General features: G+C 43.3%; 1 protein-coding gene across 1 annotated transcript in view; it reads left to right on the plus strand.

Annotated features, from left to right (window-relative positions):
• The window catches only part of TEX261 (testis expressed 261), a 58,681-nt gene extending 37,277 nt beyond the window's left edge, over positions 1 to 21,404 (plus strand). The window contains exons 2-6 of the mRNA XM_085642706.1: positions 9,740 to 9,819; positions 10,982 to 11,135; positions 15,712 to 15,779; positions 17,816 to 17,918; positions 18,571 to 21,404. Coding sequence (XP_085498832.1) covers positions 9,740 to 9,819; positions 10,982 to 11,135; positions 15,712 to 15,779; positions 17,816 to 17,918; positions 18,571 to 18,686 — 521 coding nt within the window. The 3' untranslated portion in view covers positions 18,687 to 21,404. The remainder of the gene's footprint in view (positions 1 to 9,739; positions 9,820 to 10,981; positions 11,136 to 15,711; positions 15,780 to 17,815; positions 17,919 to 18,570) is intronic.
• Positions 21,405 to 21,989: the final 585 nt, after the last annotated feature.

The raw sequence follows: 21,989 nt of genomic DNA on the forward strand, positions 1-21,989 counted from the left end.
CCCTGGAGTGCTGCTCCCCATGTGCTGCTCACCAGAACGCCACCTTGCGCTTTTGCCTGTTTGCTTTTCTCCCACTCCGTGCTGCACGTTGCTATCTCTCCTTGTCATTTGCTTTTAAACACACCCACAGCCAACTTGTTGTTTTCCTCTGCCTGCGGCCGCCATGTTGCTTCTACACTTTTCTTTTCATTTACCAAATGAAATGAAAAAAGTGCCCCCACAAAACATAGCGGTGTCAGTCCTTTTTAATTTTTAATTTTTTTTACTTATGTATTTCAATTCCTCTTTAGCAATGTTGCACAATATAGCTGAAAATTATTGGCCAATATTTCCCATACAACCCATTTGCTTTGCTAGTGCTAGTTATCTTCGCCTAGCTTTGTAGGTATAAAAACTCACAACCAGAAGGATATGGTTTTGGGGTGAAGGGGATCTGACAGTAGGGAAGACTAACTCTAGAGCCTCCCTGTCCCACGTATGTTTTTTGGAGCACACATCCCACTTGCCAGTAACTGTGAAGGGGGGGGGGGGGGGGGGGGGAGCTTGCAAAACCTGCCTTTCCAACATTTCCTCTTTGCCCCATCAGCCATTGATATATACATATGATATACCATTAAACGTAGGTCTATTGGTTTTTCCCAATAGCTGGTACATAAGCTACTCGTCCATTGAAAGTGGGCTTCTCTACTCATAGCTCAGATGGTGGTGATGTAGAATTTAGTCTGAGTACAGTACTACATGATTAACAATAATCTTGTTTAGCCAGAGGTGAGGATTTTTCAGTACACAACTCTGTAATATACATGGGGGATGGGGGGGAGTAGTACCCCTTGCCTTAGATTATAAGAATATTGCAAGTCACCAAAGAATTCAATGACAATATAGTGGAATGTGGCCCAATGCAGAGTTTCTTTATAATGTTATGGTACTCCGAGTTTACTTTCAGTATCTCAGTCATGTACTGCAGGGGATACTTTATTCCTTGTAATACATGGTCACACCACCCATAATACTCTTATCCTTGGTGCACATCTCTTTCATAGAAAAAGATTTCCAAACATGAAAAATACACATAGAATCCATATTGCAGATATTTATGTTGAAAACATATTCTAATCTGTTTATTTTGCCATTTGTTTTTTTAAAAAGGCATAATTGATCGGAATGTGTAGAAACATGCAGAAAGATTCTAACCTTTTTATGATTACCTTCGGAGTGCAAAAATAAACATGTTGCCATAAATATCTCTTTTCTTCTTGTCACAGCTAGACAGAAACGGAGCAGAAGAAAGAAAAGCCATGTTTTGTTTCTATCCTTTAAACTAATGCTTTGATTATGCTTAGGCACCTGATGTACCGTTCTCCTCAACTGCTAGCTCTGGTATGGACACCAGAACTCAACTGTAATAAGTTGTTATTGTTGAGCGGATAATATATATATATATATATATATATATATATATATATATATATATATATATATTTTTTTTATAATAGGTGATTGGGTGCGTCACAGGTCACCTATTGTAAGTCACTGCGGAGTTCCATGACCATATAACCTTTATAAGATTATGGAACTCCGAAGTGACTTGCAATATCCCTATCATTTACGCTGGGATATTTTATTCCTTAGAATACATGGTCATACCATCACGTCTCGTACAAAACACTTACAACTTTGGTGCGTAGCTCTTTTATATGAAAAAGGATCTTTGCAAACATTAAGAATAAAAAATAAAATCTAGTGCAAAAGTAAACTCATTAAAAAGCTGTTTCATAATTGTTGCAAAAAGATTTAAAGAGCAGTTTAATACAAGTTTAGTTTTTGTGAAAAAGGGAAAAAAAATCATATGAATATGCATAAAGAGTCTTAACTTTTCTATAATTTCCCAAAGAGTGCAAAAAATAAACATGTTGCCATAAATATCGCCTTTATTTTTATCAGTTTGCAGCTATAAAATGGTAGAAAGAAAATATATGAATGTTTTTTGTTTTTCCTTCTTTAAACTGCTCTTTAATTATGCTCGGTGATCTGACTGCATTTCCCCTCCACTGATGTCTCTGGCATCAGACATTGGGACATCAGAACTCCACTGTATCAAATTATTATTACATTTGTGTTCTGATATAATTTCTTTATAATCGATGACTGGGTGCATCAAAATTCGCCGATTTTAAATTTGTTTTTATGCAGAGATTGCAGTGCTGTGTATTATATAAATATATTTGAGTAGTTATGAGGTCAAACAGTAAAAAACACACAAGGCGCAATAAATTAAGGTAACATAGTGCAATGATAAAACCAGGGTTCCCGAGTATACACAGTATATACTAGTCACAATCAATAAATCAGTGCTCACAAATAGGGTACACTTTAATGAGAAAACACAACAGTGACCATAACGTTACTGTTAAAATGGAATGGTACAAGCATTCACAAACGAATGCCATTTGTGATCACTTGGCCATCACAAACTCAAATCTGTTTTGTCTCTGTGGGTCCATGCCTTTTTAGGTCTCCTCTACTATTGTCGGGAGTTGCTTCTTTATCTTGTTTGTTCCGCCCTACTACTATTTATGGAACTACTTTTTAAATCTTTAAGTTTTGCAGCGTGAATCTTTCTGGATTCACTATGCTGTGCATTATTCCGCGATCTTGTGGTTGGGTCCGGATTCGTAGTCTTTTCTTTGTTTTTTTTTTTTTTTTGTAGCCCAGGTGGGCGTCGACGTCCACCATTTGGTGCACCTCCCGTGACGTCGTCGTGCTTCCTGCGGAAGTCCCACCTTTGGGGCGCCATCTTCAGATTCTTTTTTCCGCCGTTGGGTCTGGATCGTCATCGGGAAGCTCCAGAAATTCACTCGGAGGAAGAAGGAAGAAAAGCGAGTTTCATCGATAGAATCAAGAGAAGACATCCGGAATAGAACAGATTTCATCAGGAGCGCGAAGAAAGAGGACCAGCGAGCCTTTTTCTTCGACAGCCTTGGAGAATGCACGCTCAGAGACCCTGAGCGAAATGGACAAGACGCCATTCAAGTTCTGCCCAAACTGCCACCACAAGTTCGCGCAGAAAGACCAGCATCCGGTCTGCAACCTCTGCCTACCGGTGGATCACCAGAGTATCGACTGCAACGCCTGCTCAGCCTTCGCGCCGAAGACACTCAGGGTGAGAGAGAGGCAGAGAAGAGCCAACGCCAACATGGATGGCAAAGGGAAACCCCCCGACACTCTACGAGCTGGGCCTCGACACGGACGACGAGGACAACGTCGCCGAGACAGCCGAAAACTTCACGGTCGTAGAGACCGACAAGAAAAAAGAAGACGAGGTAAGAGAATCGTCGAGCGCAAATCAAAAAACACCTCAAACACGAGGGTGACTCGAGGAAAACTGAGTCAAGGTCCACGAAGGGAGCCCCGGCGCCGAAAACTTCGACGTCCAAAGGGGGGACTTCGGACAAAAGGCCCAGCGGATCCTTGCAAAAGGACTCCCTGGTGCAGAAAGACGCCGAAAGGCAAGGGTCGTCGAAATCATCCCATGAAACGGGCCGATCGACGCAGAAAGAACGTTCGACGTCGACGCAAGTTTCATCGAAAAGACCCGCGGTCGACGCCGAAAGTATCTCCGAAATGGAGAAAAAGAAGAGGCGGCTCGAGGCCGAAATGGAGAACATCCTTCAAAGGAAGAAGGAGTTCGACGCCAGGATGAAGGAATTCAAGATTCCAACGGTTTCATCGGCGGACGTCGTCGAGGTCGAAGACGAATTCGACGCCGAAGGGCTGACAAGGGATCTCGAAGAAGAAGAGGAGCCCTATTATGAGGAAGAAGCCGAGGAAGAAGACCAACAGTCGTTCTTCGAATCGGCGGCATCTACCAGCAACGACGTCGAATGGCACGATCTCAACACCGAAAACCCGGAGGAGCCCGTGGACACGTACCCCTCGAGGCCTTCGCCACCCGACGACATCGGGGTATACAATATGGTGGTGAAGAGCGCAGCACTGGCCTTCGGCGTCAAACTCGACGAGGAGAGGCCGAAAGCCGATTTTCTCGTCGAAACACTGCTCCCCATCCAGACTAGGAGTCAGTTCCTCCCCATGCTACAAAGCGTGATGAACCAGGGGAGAGAAGCCTTCAAGGAGCCTGCCACCTGCCGGTCGATCACGCCCAGGACAGAGAAGAAATATAAGCACTCCTCCCTGGACCCACCTTACATCAAGGGTAGCGTCACCGCAGACTCCATCATAGCCTCCACGGCCAGGAGAAGGGCCAACGTTCCAGCAACTTCGGGCCCGCCTCCGGATAAAGAGAGCAGGAGGATCGACCTCACAGGCAGAAAGGTCGAGAGGAACGCCGCAATGCACTGGCGCATGGCGAATTCGAATGCACTCCTCAATAGACACCAATACCAACACTGGGATGAGATGGGGGAGCTAGTAAAGCACCTCCCCGAAGAATACCGCCAGAGAGCCTCTCACCTGGTAGATGAAGGCAAGAACATCGCCAACTCCTGTATAAAAACGGCGTTGGATGGGGCAGAGACTTCAGCAAGACTCATGGCCATAGGGGTCACAGAGAGGAGGCATGCATGGCTAAGAATCTCGGGATTCAAACCGGAAGTGCAGAACAACATCCTTGGCACCCCCTTCAACGGAGAGACACTGTTCGGAGCAACGGTGGACGAAAAGCTCACCCAGCTCAAGAAGGAAAACGAGACAGCGAGGTCCATGGGGGCCCTACAGCTGAGGGGAATGAGACGAGGTAATCCCTCGAGGAGACCCTACGGTAGGGGTGCAAGCCAACAAGGGACATCGCACCAGGCGTTCCAACAAGGTCAGCAGGGCGAAGGTCACGGACAAAGTCAGCAGAAGCAAAGCTGGCAATATCCACCTCGGGGCCAGTCCTTTCGCGGGAGAGGGAACGGACGTGGCCAAAGGAGGAGAGGGGGCGATCAGCCCTCCTCGAAGTGACTCAGCACGCAAGAAGACGCCTACCCTCGTCAGGTCCCCAAGGGTGAGGCGCAAAAAAGTGGCATCAGGGGGAAGAGAAGATTCAAGAGCCTACGAGCATACGTCACCAGTGGGCGGAAGGCTGAGGTTCTACCTTCAGGAGTGGCGGCGTATAACCACAGACAAGTGGATACGGAACATCGTGCAGTACGGATACTGCGTAGACTTGGAGAAAAGACCTCCAAACAGGAAACCGAAGGGAAGACAGAGATCGGCCCAAGAACTGGCAATACTCAGAGAAGAAACGCGGAAACTCCTACAAAAGGGAGCCATAGAGGCAGTGCCGTTCGGGGAACGCAACAAAGGGGTCTACTCAAACTACTTCGTGGTTCCGAAGGTAGACGGAGACCTCGGACCCATACTGGACCTCCGTTACCTAAACAAGTTCATAAGAACGCAAAGGTTCAAAATGACTTCACTGCAGGAGGTACTGCCACAGATAAGAGAAGGGGACTTCATGGTCACCGTGGACCTCAAGGATGCCTACCTTCACATCCCAATAAACAGAAGGCACAAGGGCCTTCTAAGATTCAACATCGAACAGGAACACTACCAGTTCACAACCCTGGCCTTCGGATTAAAATCAGCGCCAAGGGTCTTTACAAAATGCCTGTCGGCGGTAGCGGCACACCTACGAAAGCAGGGCATACACGTATACCCATACTTGGACGACTGGCTGGTCAAGGCAAACTCACGCGAGAAGTGCGAGAGGCACGCAAAACGCGTAACAGACACCCTCACAAATCTGGGATTTTCCATCCACTGGGGAAAATCATCGCTGGAACCGGAACAGGTAAAGATTTTCCTGGGGGCAAAGATCAACTCCCTCAACAGTACAGTAGTGCCCAGCGACAGGAGGACAGATGCCCTACTGAAGGAGACGCAGCTCTACCAGAAGGGGCGAGCTCTGACAGTGAGGGCGGTGAGCAAGATGATGGGGATGATGGCGTCCTGTATCCAGCTGGTGCCGAATGTACGCCTGCACATGAGACCATTCCAGGAATGGCTGCAACAGCAATGGTCACAAGCAAACGGAAGTTGGGAGGATCTAGTGGTTGTAACGCACGCAGTGCAGGAGGAGATAACTTGGTGGAACAGAGACAACATAACAACGGGGAGAAGCCTGACACCACCAAGCCCAACAGTGACCATTACCACGGACGCATCGCAGAAGGGATGGGGAGCGCACATGGACAACCTCAGAGTGAGGGGTCTATGGGCTCCAGCAGACGCGGTCCGCCACATCAACTACCTTGAGTTGAAAACGATACTGCTAGCCCTGAAGGCATTCCAGAGACACCTGTGCGGCCAGAGGGTGTTGGTACAGACAGACAACACCACGGCGATGTTCTACATCAACAAACAAGGGGGGACACAGTCGTTTCCCCTCTCATCCCTAGCTCAGGAGATTTGGAGATGGGCCATACCTCTCAAGATAGATCTACTGGCAATTCACCTACCAGGGAAGGACAATGTGGAGGCAGACTGGCTGAGCAGGCAGACGTCAGCATCGCACGAGTGGGAGCTCAATGGCCAGGAAACGGAGAAAATCTTCCGGAGATGGGGGACTCCCACAATAGACCTATTTGCAACACGCCACAATGCAAAATGCCAAAGCTTCGCGTCCAGGCAACCAGATCAGCAATCCAAGGGAAATGCCCTATGGATAAGCTGGTGGAGGACATTTGCCTACGCCTTTCCACCGATACCCCTGTTGCACAGAGTGCTCGACAAGTGCAGAACCAGCAACATGACTCTGATCCTGGTGGCCCCACAGTGGGCGAGGCAGACATGGTTCTCACAGATTCAAGAAATGGCGCAAGGCAATCCGTACAGGTTCGAGAGGAGAAAAGACCTGCTCTCAATGCAAAACGGGGAGGTCCTGCACCCAGAGCCAGAGACCCTCAACCTAGCAGCATGGCTCCTGAAGACCTAGAGTTCGCACACCTAAGGTTACCTCAGAGCACTATGCGAGTGCTACGGGAGGCAAGGAAACCTACTACAAGAAAGTGCTACAGCGCAAAGTGGAAGAGATTCACGGTGTGGTGCAGGAAAAAGGGCCTGCAAAACAGAATGACAAGAGACTCAACTGTGCTGAGGTACCTCACACACCTTCTAAAGAGTAACCTCTGCTCGAGCTCCCTAAGGGTGCACCTAGCAGCGATCGTTGCCTACACCAGAGGTGAGAAGGGTGGAAGTTTCTTCAGCTCGCAGGTGGTGAAGAGATTCATGGAGGGAGCCAAAAGATTGGCACCCCCGAAAAGGTTGCCGCCGCCGGCATGGAATTTAAACGTGGTTCTGACGGAGCTCATGAAGGCGCCGTTTGAACCCATTCACAAGGCCAATCTACAAATGTTGACGATGAAAACTGCCTTTCTAGTGGCCATAACCTCACTACGCAGGGTGAGCGAGCTTCAAGCACTAACGCTACAGGAGCCCTACATTCAAATTCACAAGGACAGGGTAGTCCTGAGGACGGACCCACACTTCATGCCCAAGGTAGTGTCGGCGTTCCACATGAATCAGAGTATCCAGATACCGAGTTTCTTCCAAAACCCGACTACAAACGCAGAAAAGGCCCTGCACACCCTCGATGCCAGAAGAGCGGTGATGCACTACATTGAAAGAACCAAGGAACTCAGGAAGTCGAAGCAGCTGTTTGTGTCCTTTGCTACTAGCTTCATGGGTAGACCAGTGACCAAGGGCACCATCGCTAGGTGGATTGCCCTCACTATTCAATTCTGTCACAAACAGGCTGGACAGGAGCTAGCGGAGGGGCCCCAGGCTCACTCCACAAGGAAGAAGGGGGCCACCGTTGCCTTCCAGGCGAACACGCCCATCCAGGACATTTGTCTCGCGGCAACTTGGGCATCTGTGCACACGTTCACAAAGCACTACTGCATGGACATTCAAATGAATAAGGAAGCACAGGTCGGACAGAAGGTGCTACAACACATTTTCAACGACCAGCGATCATCTTCCACCCAGCCACCACAAAAATAGGAAAACCGCTACAAAGTCTATGCACAGCATAGTGAATCCAGAAAGATTCACGCTGCAAAACGAAAAGTTTCTTACCTGTCGGTGTAGTTTTGCAGCTTGAAGATCTTTCTGGATTCACTAGCGAACCCACCCACCTCCGCCAGGAAGATGAGGCTGGAGGAAGAGGGGGTGAAATGGATAGGATCAAATAAGTGGATACGTACAGAAATATGGACAAAAGGATTAATCAATCGCCTAGGGTTAAAAAAAAAAATTAAAAAAAAACAGGGAAAAAAGAACCCGAAGATGGCGCCCCAAAGGTGGGACTTCCGCAGGAAGCACGACGACGTCACGGGAGGTGCACCAAATGGTGGACGTCGACGCCCACCTGGGCTACAAAAAAAAAAACAAAGAAAAGACTACGAATCCGGACCCAACCACAAGATCGCGGAATAATGCACAGCATAGTGAATCCAGAAAGATCTTCAAGCTGCAAAACTACACCGACAGGTAAGAAACTTTTCGTTTTTAGTAAAAGAAAAGTCTCTGTATGGGGATACATGTATATTCTATTATGTTGTTTATTCATCCATTGGTCTGTCACGTTTTTCTTCCCACGCTACAGCATGTGGTGATGGGTCATTTCAGCCATTGACTAACTTCACAGTGAGTGATCGCATCCTGGCCTTTCACAAGGGCACCTCTGCGCAGAAAGTAGTTCACTTTAGAGCCAGGGACCACTGTGGCAATGTGTGCTTTAAAAGAGCAATAGTGATTTGGCTTTAAACCATTGTGTTTTTTTCTTTATTTTTATTTTTTATTTGTTATTTTGGTGAGGACCTAGCAGCTCCCTCAAGAACGTTTCTCAAAATTCAGGACAAAACTGAGTCTAAAAGTTGTCAGCAAATGCAAAACCAATTGCCTTTGCCAATGCTGTTTTTTTTTCTTTCAGCACTCTGCGATTGCATGTTTTTTTGCGCTTTCTTTTGTATGCCTCTTCGATACTGAAGTTCATCCCCTATCTGAGCTCTGTGATACACCTCAATCACCTGCCCAGTTCGTCTGTTGCTTTTCTCTCCACTCCCTCCACTCTCTCCTTGGTGCTCCCCATTTCTTCCCTGTCCTGCTTGGGTTGTTTCTCTGTCTTTTCTTTGCTTTTTTTTCCCCCTATCGTTGCCACCCTCCCTCTGTACCCTCCACCACCGCCTTTCTCCCATCCACCTCTCCGTCTTTAATAAAATAAAAATTATTTGTGGGGCAAAGGTGGAGGAGCTGAAAGCTGCCCAGGTTGCTACTTTGTACATAAATTGCAACAGCTCATTTTCTAGGTTTTGCACTTTTTGTGGTTTTATTTACTGCTCAACGGTGGTTGTCCACCTTCTTGGAAAGTTATCATGAATAAGAACGAAATGGCTGCAGCTTCATGACGCCTGCGCATCCACGCATGGTAACACTAGGACTGTTGACCATCATGACGTTTACTGGCAGCGGTGTGATGACGCATGAGCATGTATGTATACATCATGGCACCTTTTTTAAGAGAAAAAGTGTCAAAGACAATAGCTCTGTCAAGGCAGAACCTGTTTATGCCAGTGCTTGTTTGTTCTTAAATCAGGTTAATGACCAGTTCGTTCATTGGATCTCCTGCTTTGATGTATACTTATAAAACAACGGTGATACATAACTTCACTCGCAACTTTTAAATTTTTGCACTGTTTAAGTATTGTCCCTTTTTTTCCCCCCTTCTGCTTAGCGGCTGGGCTATATTATTTGGCAGAACTGATCGAAGAATATACAGTGGCTACTAGCCGAATTATCAAATATATAATATGGGTAAGTCGTGGTGTGTTAAATGTTTCTGTGGTCTTGTATCTATGTGTGACCTAACATACAAGGACCCACAGTTAAACAAGTGCTGCACTGGGAGCATAGCTAATGAAGTTGGGCTAGCAGTGTCCCATTGTTTGATAATGGATCAATTGTTTGGGTTATTGCTTTGTTTCTTTGTATGTTAAAGTATTTTTTAGCTCGAGCTAGAGGGCTTGCGCTGTCTGCATTACCTGCTGTAATCAATACTCTGACATTTCCCCCTCCAGCTACCTACCATTGGTTCACTCCACTGTCCTCCTTTGCTTCCTCCTTATTCGTTGTCTTTACCGTTACGTCACCGGTCTTCAAGGCTGAGGCGCACCGGTAAAGTACAGTTTACTTACGCTTTAGGTCTTCAGCTGCAGCATGGGAAAACTTTTATTTTTTAAATTTTAACTTTACGTTGCCGCCGCCGTTCCTCCTTTCCGCCGACGATTCTTTCTCTCACAGCAGGGCGCCCACTTTACTATTATCAACACGGGCGCCCTGCTCTATGCTTCCGCACTGCTTCCGCCTTCATATTATCAACTTGGCACCACACTTTAATAAAGCGCGGCCCGTGCTGCAGCATTAAGTTTCATAAAGTTTTTTCTTCAGCACAGAGCACGCCTTCATGTTAACACTGGCTCCATGCTTTTATAAAACGGGGCACCTGTACTGATGATACGAAAGCGGGCGCCCTGCTGAAGTATAAACTTTATGACACTTTATTCTGTAGCACTGCGCCCATCTGCAATGCAATAGGTCTCGCATTTACGCGAGTTTGAGCTATTGGCATTGTCTTTTATTTATGTTTTGGTTTTTAAACCTAAATAAAAAGGCATTGCCATTAACAATGCCAGTCGCGTAAACTCTAGCAAATGTGAGACCTATTGCATTCTGAATGCTTGGAGTATAGTGGGGCATAGTAACAAACGGGGGAGGGGGGGGGGGTTTAAGCGCTTCACAGGTGTGGGATTTCTGATAGTTTTATTGATTGTAAATTTAATCTTGAGAAGTCCAAGTCCTGAAAGAATTTAAAGTGTTGAAAGAAAATTGTTCAGCAGAGACATTCTCGAAAGGTTTGTCCTTTGTTCTGGAAGAATCTGAAGGATTTCCTCATTCCAAGTGTTTCCCTTCCTTGCAGTTTTCCACAGCAGTCCTCATAGGCCTGTACCTCTTTGAGAAATTCCCTGCGTTGATGGTGGGCGTTGGCCTCTTTACAAACTTGGTATATTTTGGCTTGCTGCGGACTTTCCCTTTCATCATGTTGACGTCTCCAAACTTCATACTATCATGTGGTAAGGTTCAGCTAATGGCTCAAGCAAAAGATATTGCCAATTTCCTCTGCAGATTAAAAATTGCTGTTTTTTTTAAAATTGAAATTATAACCATAAATATTTAGAAGCCGAAATTGAAATGTGTTTTTCATTTATACAGTTGCATTTCAGCTTTAAAATGTTGCTACTTGATCTGGGTAATTTGTTTTCTGTAGTACTCAGTAAGCGTATGAAAATACACCTTTTTTCGGAGATTATCTTCTGCTTGGCTTGAACTGAAGTCAAATATAACAAGCAGGAGGAATCCTGCATCGGTTAATGGACAGATGTCAGATTACCGGTCCGCGTGCGAGTAATGGGTAATTTATCCAAAAGTATTCCGATTGGCTGCCTGTCCCAAACAAAATGGTCCCAAAATCCGGCCTTATTCTGTTTGGTTGAAATTGTGGGCTATCAGATTGCTGAAAATTGGCCTGCCTTTCAACCAGTCGGAAAAGGTTTGTTTTTATGAGCATTTTGTTTTGCTTCTTGCAGCCAATTAAAAAGGCAAAAAAGTGTCGTTCTGTACCTGAAGGAGGCAGTTTTCTGTGTTCAGGTGCAAAATCACCCTTTTTTGAAGTTCACCCAAAATGGTGAATTTTAGTGGTTTTGGAAAATTAATTTGTCCACGGGCACACTTCAAGGGCGAATTTTACCCATTGCTCTTCAGTGAATTATTTCACTCTCTGCTAACCAGAATACTACTTGCCTAAGATAAGAATGATGTACAGCCTAACTATCAGCATTTTCTTTTTTTATGTAATAACATGCTGAATTACATGTAATTTTACAGTGCTTAGTGTAGTGAGGACTATATTTAGACATTGATTGTGTGTGGTAAATTCGTTAAAGTGTGTGAATTCTTTTAAAATTGCTTAGCACTGAACCTTTTGTATTTACTTTGTGACTGAAATTATAAACATTATTCGACATAAGCCATATGAATTTATAACAGAATCGTAACCTTTGTCAGTGAAACTTCAAGATGGCATGCCAGTTAACAATTGAGTGCTTGGAGTATGCATAGTTTGTCCGTTAGTGTGCTTGGACCCAGTCGGAATGGTGTCTAATGTTATTTTTAACCATCTGTGTTCCGTAGCTGTATATTGTGTATGTGTCTAAGCCACAGTTTTTGTTGACTGAATGCAAAAGTTAGTCTGTTAAGAAAGGAGGCAACATCGTTGTTCAGTCTGGGAGGTTGCCATTAACCTTTTATCAGTGTGTCCTTGCTTACTTTACTCTTCAGTTGGTGAGAGTTTCTGTAAACATTGGTGGTTGTCTGGCCCAACTAGTAGATCGACTCGAAAAGGCCTTAACTGAGAAATGTTGTTGGTCTACAGCTTACTCTCATGTAATTTGTCATGATGCTTCAGCAAGAAATGGGGATTGAGTGGGGGGGTGGGGCTTGTATGTCTCCAAGAGTCAGGGTGGAGCTAGCACAATCAAGGAGCAAATTATTTATTTATGGAACTTATAAAGTGCTTCCTCGCCACAGTATTGCTTCAGGTTGCTATCCTCAAAATCTATAATCGGTTTTTGAGAATAACATTTGGTAAGGCAAACCGTTTTCATTAGAATTGATCTATAAAGTTGCAGAGGCCACCACAAGTAAAGCCAGCTGTGCAGTGAAAGGACCGTAATGGACAGTCTCGGGTTGCCAGCATAGCACAAGCCAGATGCTTTCCACCCGATAGCGCAGTCTCCTCAGAGCAGCAGCAAGTGATTACCAGATGTGAAGAACATTTCAATTCTAAAGCTGGTGTTGAGCATGCAATCCGCAACATGTGATCAATAGCAAGAGACACACTCGACACTGCATATTGAGAGGGGACCGCTCTTTCTCAGTAAAGTCATATCCTACATGTGCTACGTAATGTGAAAGAGTCCTGCAGATGCCTTCACGGCCAAGTTCTGACTATGCTATGTTTCTAATGTTTTGAGACGTTTTCCCAAGACTAGCTAAAGATAGTTAGTGGATACCATGAAGTGTCTGTTGGGCCCTCTAGCATGTGAAGAGGGGACAGACAAAGCGCGCACAAGCTTAAAGATGAGCAGGAATTAAAATATGAAACTCTCTAAAGAAACAAGAGCAGTCTGGTAATTTTCCAGGATAGCTATTAATAAACGAAAAATGATTTGGAGGAGCTTTGGAGACAAAAACTGGAAAAAGACTTGAAATACCATACACGTTGCTCAGAACAAAAGACTGTACTGTGGCAAATAAATAACTGCCAAAATACTTTACTGTTTTTTGTAACAGACTGATTTACCCTGTACATTTGTACTAAGAAGGGGGAGGCTGAAGCGGGTATATGTTTAGGATGATTGCGGACTGGGGACTACTAAGTCTTTTCTTTTGGGAAAAAAGTTGGAGGGTGGTTGAATCAGCAAGAACATCTCTTCAATACCCCAGTGGAACCAAAAAACAAGTCATATGGTAGTGTGCAAGTGAGGTGTACTGGAAAAATCTGCTAAAATCAGTACTACTCTTTCTCTGACCATGAGTGGTGGTTTTGATTCGAATTAATTCATAACCTAACACAGAAGGGACAGGAAATGCAACCCAGTAAACGTAATAAACTGCCACACATTGTACAGTATGTTTGGCATTAAATTCTGTAAAAGGCAATGTATGTTAACATTCTACAACAATGATTGGTGCAAGTATCAAATCCAGACCGATCTTTACTTTTCAACATAAATGTTAAATACAGTAGAGAAAAATACTTCTGGTTAGAAAATAGAAATATTTAAGATTCTCCACATCTCTGGATTGTTATAAGTGTAGCTTGTAATATGGGTAAAGTGTACTGTAAGATAAATATATACCGAGACAATTAAGCCAGTGCAATTTAAAACCTAGCAGTTGAATTGATCACGAAAAAAAGTAGTAAGATAAATTCTTGACATTTGTGGCAGTTTTAGGGTCCGTTAACGCCAAAAAGAAAATTTGAAAGCCGTTCAAATGAGTACTTTTTAGAGCACAAATGTCTAGAGCCCTATGGAAAGAGCACTTAATCCGTTACAGCTGCTTTCCCAATACACACTTTAAAATAGATTTTTCAAATTCAAAATGACTTGACCAACTAAATAGGTGTTCAAGAACATTGTTCTCTGAAGCCAATTAAACAAAATCCCAAAGTGAATTTTAAACTGAAAATTAAATAAATGCACTTGAAAAAATGCCACTTTAAAGAGTGCAAGAGACTGCACTATCCCATCCTGTACCACAGAGTTAGCCAGGCAGTTTTTCATGTTCAGTGAGCAAGGATTCCAGAGCACTGCAGCTTAGTTTAGGAAAGCTCTTACCTGTAAATTCCTTTATTTTTTTAGGTTTAGGTTGGTTTTACCTGACCATTCCATGGCTTCTACTTGTTTTTCTTAGAGATAGGAGCTCTTTTCCCACTTTTCTGTTGTCATATTCTCAATTCCCCTGTTCAGGGATCTAGCTCGCACCTCTGTAGCAGCTAGATACAACGCCAGACAATCTGGGAGTCCTGCAATGACCAGCAGATACACCTCCGCATCTTCTGCCAACTCAAAGGTATGACCGGCCTAGGCATGAGAAAGCAGGACCCGGGTAACAAAAGACCTGTGTGGAGGCTCTCTCTAGAGGGAGAGAGAGGCGCTCACAGATGGTCTGCAATTCCATTGAACATACAAATCCCATTAGTTTGCACACCATGTCTGCTGAACTCCAAGGTAGGCAAATACTGTGGCTGCCTGTTAGATGAACAGGATTAGACGTTAACCGACTTTGCTCTTAGTCATCTGCGTTTTATATGGTCCCAGGTGTGGTGGTGTGCATAACCTTTCAAGATGCTGTAGAGTTTTCAGTTGAGCTGCTGTGAATCACGTTTGTGATCCTAGTTGGGTCACAGACCTAATCATGCAGGACCCTAGTTGTTGTTACAGGATTTTTATACTGTTAGCGCAGTAGCAGGCGTTCACAATATAAGGCAGCAAATTAATAAAATGTAATGTTTCCTTATGTCTTTTCTGAGAACTGTTGTATGGGAATGTTCATAAGAGTATTAGCAAGGTTCTAGCGTTCTCTTCCTTCAAATGTATAGAACATCTCTCTGACTCCTTTTACTTTTTTTTGCATTCTGGAATGTTCTCCCTGGAGGGGAAAAAACCATTACAAAAATCCTGGGCTATTTAAGCCACCAAGGATGTGTATGGACCTGCATGTTGACGTTTGTATGCATAGTACAGTTCTCATTGGTAGAATTTTCAAGTTTGCCTCCCTGCTACCTTACAAGTTATGAATTAAAACTACTCAAACTTAACGTATTTACCCCACCATATCCCTCAAAGAAAATCTAAATGTCCTTTAATGTGTTTCTCTCCCTGCCTTTTTAACCTTTGTAATGCCTTGCCTATTTTAAATAGATTTGAGATCATCAAAGTTTTCATGGGGCAGCCAAAACTACAGAGGAGTATCTGGTTAGTGTAGGGACAAAATCTTTATGGTGCTTTTCGCTCGAAGAGACGTAAACAAATGTAAACCTTAATCCCTTCGCCTCGTAATTTAAGATTTATTTTTGGTTTGCAGTGTTGGTCGTGGTGAATCACTACTTAGCCTTCCAGTACTTTGCAGAGGAATATTATCCATTTTCAGAGGTAAGGCAAATTTATCTCTGCATCTGATGTTAATGACATTAACGTGCTGTTGGTTTTGCTGTGCAGCTTGGATGACCGAACAAAAATATTCACTTGTGTGTCTGACGTAACGCAGGCTTTTTTATTTTTTAAAAGCTTCAGTACGTCATTTAAATTTCCTGTCCAGTTAATGTTCTATGAAATTAAGAAAAGCTCTTGGTTGTATGGTTGATTCTGGGCTTCCTTTTGGGGGATCATGGCAGGGTGAAGAAAGGTGAGCAATGGCCTGTCTGGGTAAAAACCTAACACGCAGGATGGAAACCAGATACGAAGTAGTCCTTTCAAGTTTAGGCCTTTTGGTTACATTGCATTAACTTGAAGAACAAGGTAGAGTTGCGGCTTTGCCGTCTGCACTTCGTCAACTGTTAAAAGAAAAGAGTTATTACAATCAATGGAATCATCGACCATGCATTGCAAGCCATCTGGGTTTCTTATATCTGGCCCCAATTGATTTCCATAATCCTCACAGAACTGCCTCCCATCACTAGACCTCCACGCGCTTAAATCTTAATAAGCTATATACCCTCATCGCTTGTTCATAGAATTAGCTCCAGTTAGCATAGGTATGCCCTTCATCACAAAAACCAAAGGAAGTGATGGACGGAGTGTTGAACATTGCAAGCACTCACCCCCAGTCAACTGATCTGGGTTTAATCCATCACCGTTCTTTAGCCCACTCTGCCACCCCAGTTCAGACATGGCCATATGCAAATCAGTCTGACCCTGTGCCTCATGGGAACAGTCCAGCCCGAACTGCCAAGCCATGTCTTCCCTGGACCGGAAACAAGCTTCCTAGGACCGGTTTCTGGCATTTCAGCCGTCTTCAGCCAGGCTTGCTTGAATCCATTGGCAAAGTGAGCAAGGTACTCACGTCTGAGCATACCCTGCCAACTTATGGTGAGCAAAGCAATGTTCAACACTCCGTCCATCATTTCCTTTGGTTTTTGCTATGCCCTTCATCACCCCAAACCCCTACGGTATCCATGTGTGGGTGTTTATATCACAAGTATAGATGGAACAGGCAAAAATCGCCTCCATTAAATTTTGATCTGTGGGTTGTCATTGAATTTAGCAAAGTGGTACATCTGCATTTTTTGTGGCAGTGGTTGCTTTGCCACAAAAAAACGATCCCTGCACCTTTTCGAAATGTGGAAACTCTGGAATGTATAAGCAGGGCCACTGGAATTGTGCATTTCTACTGTTTTCTTCGCTTAATTATGTATTTGCCACATAATGCATCATCTGCTGCATATACTACAGATTTCAACAAAAAAAAAAAATTCTAGCTAAAGCGGGTCTAAAGTTGCCCAAAAGGTGCCGTGTTTGCATACAGTGGAAGGTGCTGCACTAAAAGTTAACTGGTTGTCATTCCGTTGCTTGTTTCTGTATATGGTTGTTAAACTGGTATTAATGAGGGGACTTCTTTGCCCTGTCAGTATTACCATGTGTAAAAATTCCCAAATAATGAAGTACTATTAAAAGCTGTGCTGTATTATGCCGCATAATTGGCCTTTTCTTGGCACATTATTTAGTCAACCCTGCCGCATAATTCCAGTGCTTTTGAGTATAAGGAAGTGTGACTTGCCAACTATTTTAACCACGCAAACGTCAACAATTTGTGGAAAGATCTCACCCCCCACATTAATTACCTTGGGCAAACATCCCATTAGCAAGTGTGTCCCACGTTTCTTTGGCTTAAAAATTGTACCTTACTTGTGGGGGTTGGTAGGCCCATCTTGCAAGACAGGAAAAGGCCTCTGCTGGGTCGGGTGAATTCCACCATTTTTTTGTAATTTCTTTTTACCAAGTCACACTACTTTAGGTTCCCTCTCATTTTCGTACCCACGTCACAAGAAACCAGTTTTCACAGCCCTAGTCGTGACATCAAATGCTGCCATTTGTTTTTGAAACTAGGCTGTCACATTTAACCTATAGTGTATACGTATATAAGCAATGTTTTTGCTTCTACGCATTCATAGTGATCTTTCTTTTGGCAGGTTCTGGCATATTTCACATTCTGTTTGTGGATAACTCCATTTGCATTTTTTGTGTCACTTTCTGCTGGTGAAAATGTCCTTCCATCCACAGTGCAGCCAGGAGGTAAGTCCAGGATAATTGTTTTTTTTATTTATAGAGTAAAACTCGATGCTCCAAATTTGCAAATATACATTTTTACCACTGCCTTCATGGATGTAATATCCAACAATTTTTTTACACAACTCAAATTGAATTTGCTGCATTCGGATTTTACTCATACCCATTGGGAAACTCATTTTCATGTTGGCTCTCATAAAATGTTTTCATTTTGAAGCCTCTCAATGACAGAACCTTCTTGTGAAGTACTGACTCTCTGCATGAGAAGTTAAAGCAGATTACTGCATTGCATTGTCTTGCTGGAAATACTTATGAATGCTCTGTGTTTTTGTAATATTGCTGACTGAGTCAATCCTAGATGTAAAAGTAATTGCGGTAACCATGCTGTTGGCGTACTTTCCTGTCCCTTTAAACACAATCAAAATTACGTGTTTGGTTATGAAGTTTGCTGGTCCCGATTTCTAGCGAGCGCTGGTAGACGATAATCTGCATGATGACTTTGGGCTTGATTTCTCATACTTTTTATGGTGGGAATTGCGAATGTCAACCGAGTGTTTTGGTTTAGTGCTTACACTGTTTAACCTGGTGTAGGAAAGTGGCTCTGCACAGATTTCACTGGGTTCAGATCTTTAAATTACCTACGTATCTCTCTTCACAGATGATGTTGTATCAAACTACTTCACGAAAGGGAAGAGGGGTAAACGCTCTGGAATCCTACTCATCTTCTCTTTCATCAAAGAAGCCATTTTGCCCAGTCGACAAAAGATGTTTTAATCATGAGGTGCTGCACACCAAAGGAGAAACTCGCCTTGGTCCACTGTAATTGAGGACTCAAAGAAACCAGACCCACTGTGGGACTTTGGGTGATGTTGCGTTGCAGCAGTGCACACAGAAAAGGACTTTTGTTGAGGGTGTGGACATCACTACTTGAATACAAGTTCAAGCCACGGAACTGACAGTGACTAAGGGAGGGTTTTCGTAATTGGCTTGTGTGATGGTTAGAAAGAATAAACCGAAGGTTGTCTTTTTATATTCTGACTTGTGCGAATTGCTTACGGGAATAATTTATCCTGTTCAAAGTATATCACTAAATCAAGTGGCGCAAATGGAGGTCTTACAGAAGTTGGATTTTGTTGTTGTTGCTAAAACCAGAAATGCTGCACTGCTGAATCTACTCGTTTTGTTTTACAGATTGAATAGTGTTCCTATCACAAGAGGAACTCCACTTGTTCAAGATCCACAAACAGAAGATGAGATTTACGTATGCAGTTCCACATAAGTTGGTTTCAGCAGGAAATCCTACACGAGACAGTCTTTATGTAGTTGCATGGCAATACTTGAAAAAAATTGAGATGCCAAAACACGTGATCTCTGTGACAGGTCATTTAAAGGGTGAGATTTGCAGGCTGTACACGATTCTTTTTAGAAAGTATTTTGCATCTAATATGTTCTCACGTCCTCATAATGAGTGGCGTGACTCTTTTCTGCAGTATATAGGCGAGGGTCACTAAGCTGATCGGAGTCTGACCGAGTGTGTACCTTGGCTTCGCACATAGGGAGTTATTGAAAGAAGGTGAGCAATTGTCTCACAACAATACTTATTCAAGCAACTCCCCAGCACCAGATTCCATCTGTAGTGGCTTCTCCACGTTCTACTGATTACAGTAGTTTATTCTCGAGTTTCTCAAATATTGGCCAAGTACACTTCTGCTTAAATGGAAAGCAGTGATTTTGCACACATTTATGATCTCTAAACCATGGATTATTGAAAAAGACCTTTGTTTAGTGATAAAGGGTTCCAGGTAAAATTGGCGCAAACAGGCCATACCTAATTTAAAAATAAGCAATAGCTCAGTTTAAAAATGCTGCCCAGAGTAATTACCCAGACATAGCCATATCGTTTGTTGAGGATTTGGGTGGCCATCCCTTTGTCTAAGGAGGCTTTGCATCACATTAGCTACTAAGCTATTTCCAGACAGTAAGTTTAAAACTGCCTTTGCTTTCTCTATTCTGCTGCAGTCCTTCTTTCCTCTGACCATCCAGTGGTCCTTGTTTTAATGTTATGACCGGTGATCTCCCCATTAGTGTGTGGGCTTGCATCTCCTCTAGCACTTAAGGAAGCTTGCAGGCGCACTCACAAATTTGAATGAACTGTGCCTGGCATACTTCAAAGTACTTTCAGGTTACAAAAGAATGTAATTTTTCATGTACGTGGAGTTCAGATCCATACTGACTGGGCAAGGCTACTGGGAGAGGGGAGGAAAGAATGGCTGCACTCTGACTCGAGTGGTTAATACGAGGAGATTGATATTTACTTGCCTACAAAAGATGTTTCTTTGCTCTGCAGCTTAAGGCGACACCAGTCCCTTCACCACCTTTCCTTCGGAGGTTTGCTGCTTTCTTTTTTAGGCATTAATTTAACCGTAACAGTGGAGCTCAATAAAAATTAGTGTTAATGCAATAAATTGTTATTCACTCTACTTCTCACAAATGGAGAATATTTAGGTTTAAAATATAGTTTAAGAGTGAAAGCTAGTATTTGGACAATTGTTTTTGTTTGTATTGAAACCATCACTGCCTCCACGGAGGATTAAAAATCTCTTCATTTTGTTTCTGTGCTGACCTACACTTCCTCCCTTCAAGTGGGAAGCACTTGAGCTATTAGCTCCATTTGTAATCCTTTTACTCCCACTGAAACCACATTTTTGAAACCAATATTTAAGTCGAGATTGGAAACCTCATGTGGCAGTGGTTGCCATCCACATAGGAAAAAACTTCTTACCTGAACTGTTTATGCAGAATTTAATTTTGGCGTCATCAAGGTGATCACAATGTTTGCCAATAGATGTAGGATTCGTCAATCTTGGCCAGTGGAATGATTTGAAAGTGCATTGCTCATGAAACTGATCACTACATTGGTTTTTCTGTCAGTCAATTAATACCTAAACTTTCGTTTGGCAAAATACTTTTACTAGTGCAATCTGTCCTTTCTGACATTGAAAGCTGTTAAACCATTGTGAGGCGCTCCATGGCCCCTTGCCTTTAATGTATATCTGCAGGTAGGATGCAAGGTTTGTGGCACTATCGATAATGCAAGGCACCATACTGTCTTGTGGTATCAGTAGACATTTAGATTACATTTTTCTTCTGCCCACGTCCTGGATTTAAAAGCCTAGAACTTATTTCATTTCTCACATTTTTAGTTCACTTTGCTAGATCTCGTTTATTCTCTTTGGTGTTTATTGAATCCAGCTGTAACAAAGTGCTTCTTTGTCTGCTTCAGATATTTTATTTTTTGCCGTTTAACAATGTTCTGGGACTAGTAACTCCTGTTTTGTAATTGCAACTCCTTTAAAAAGTTATATGAAACCGTCAGTTGAGACCAGCGATACTGTTTGCTTCTAGTCCAAAAGAGACACTTGCAAATCTAGTGACTAAGGCCGGAAACCTGTGAAAGGGCAAGTGAGCAAATAAAAGGATTTGTTAATCAAAGACTCTGAAGTGAACATTGTTATAGCTTGGGCCCCTAGGTAACTGGCTCTCCTGCAGTCTACAAGATTCATTGATCAAGTTCCATAATCTGGGCCCCAAGCTCAAAGGAACTAATATCAGGTGATTCAGTCAGATGCGGATGTGAAGGATTCATTTCATAGGAGGAATCCGGATCCTAATAGGTTTGCGATTGGAAATCCATTTGACTAATGCGGGAAATGTACCATTAAGAGATTCACTGAGCATTGTAAATTTAAATTGTGCTGTGTTAGAGAGCATTGAAGGATTTCGGGTGCAACCGACATGTTATCTCTGGCTATAAAGTCACAGTTCCTCCTAACTGTAGTGTTTCATACTTTTTGGGAGACACCGTTTGAATGAGACCAGGATGTCTTAAGAGCAGCATCAACTTTGTGGATATTTCCTGTATGATTCTGCCTTATGACGATTTCATGGTATTCTGAGATGCATTTTCAGTGTAGATAATTGGTTTCAAAGGCTATGGGCTAGGCGTAATTTGAGTTTAAGAATGTTTAATACCATTGAAGTCTATGCAGTGGAATGTTTGTGCCCGAAGAAACTTTT

Source organism: Triturus cristatus, chromosome 2_2 (genome assembly GCF_964204655.1).
Source record: "Triturus cristatus chromosome 2_2, aTriCri1.1, whole genome shotgun sequence".
Classification (NCBI taxonomy): domain Eukaryota; kingdom Metazoa; phylum Chordata; class Amphibia; order Caudata; family Salamandridae; genus Triturus; species Triturus cristatus.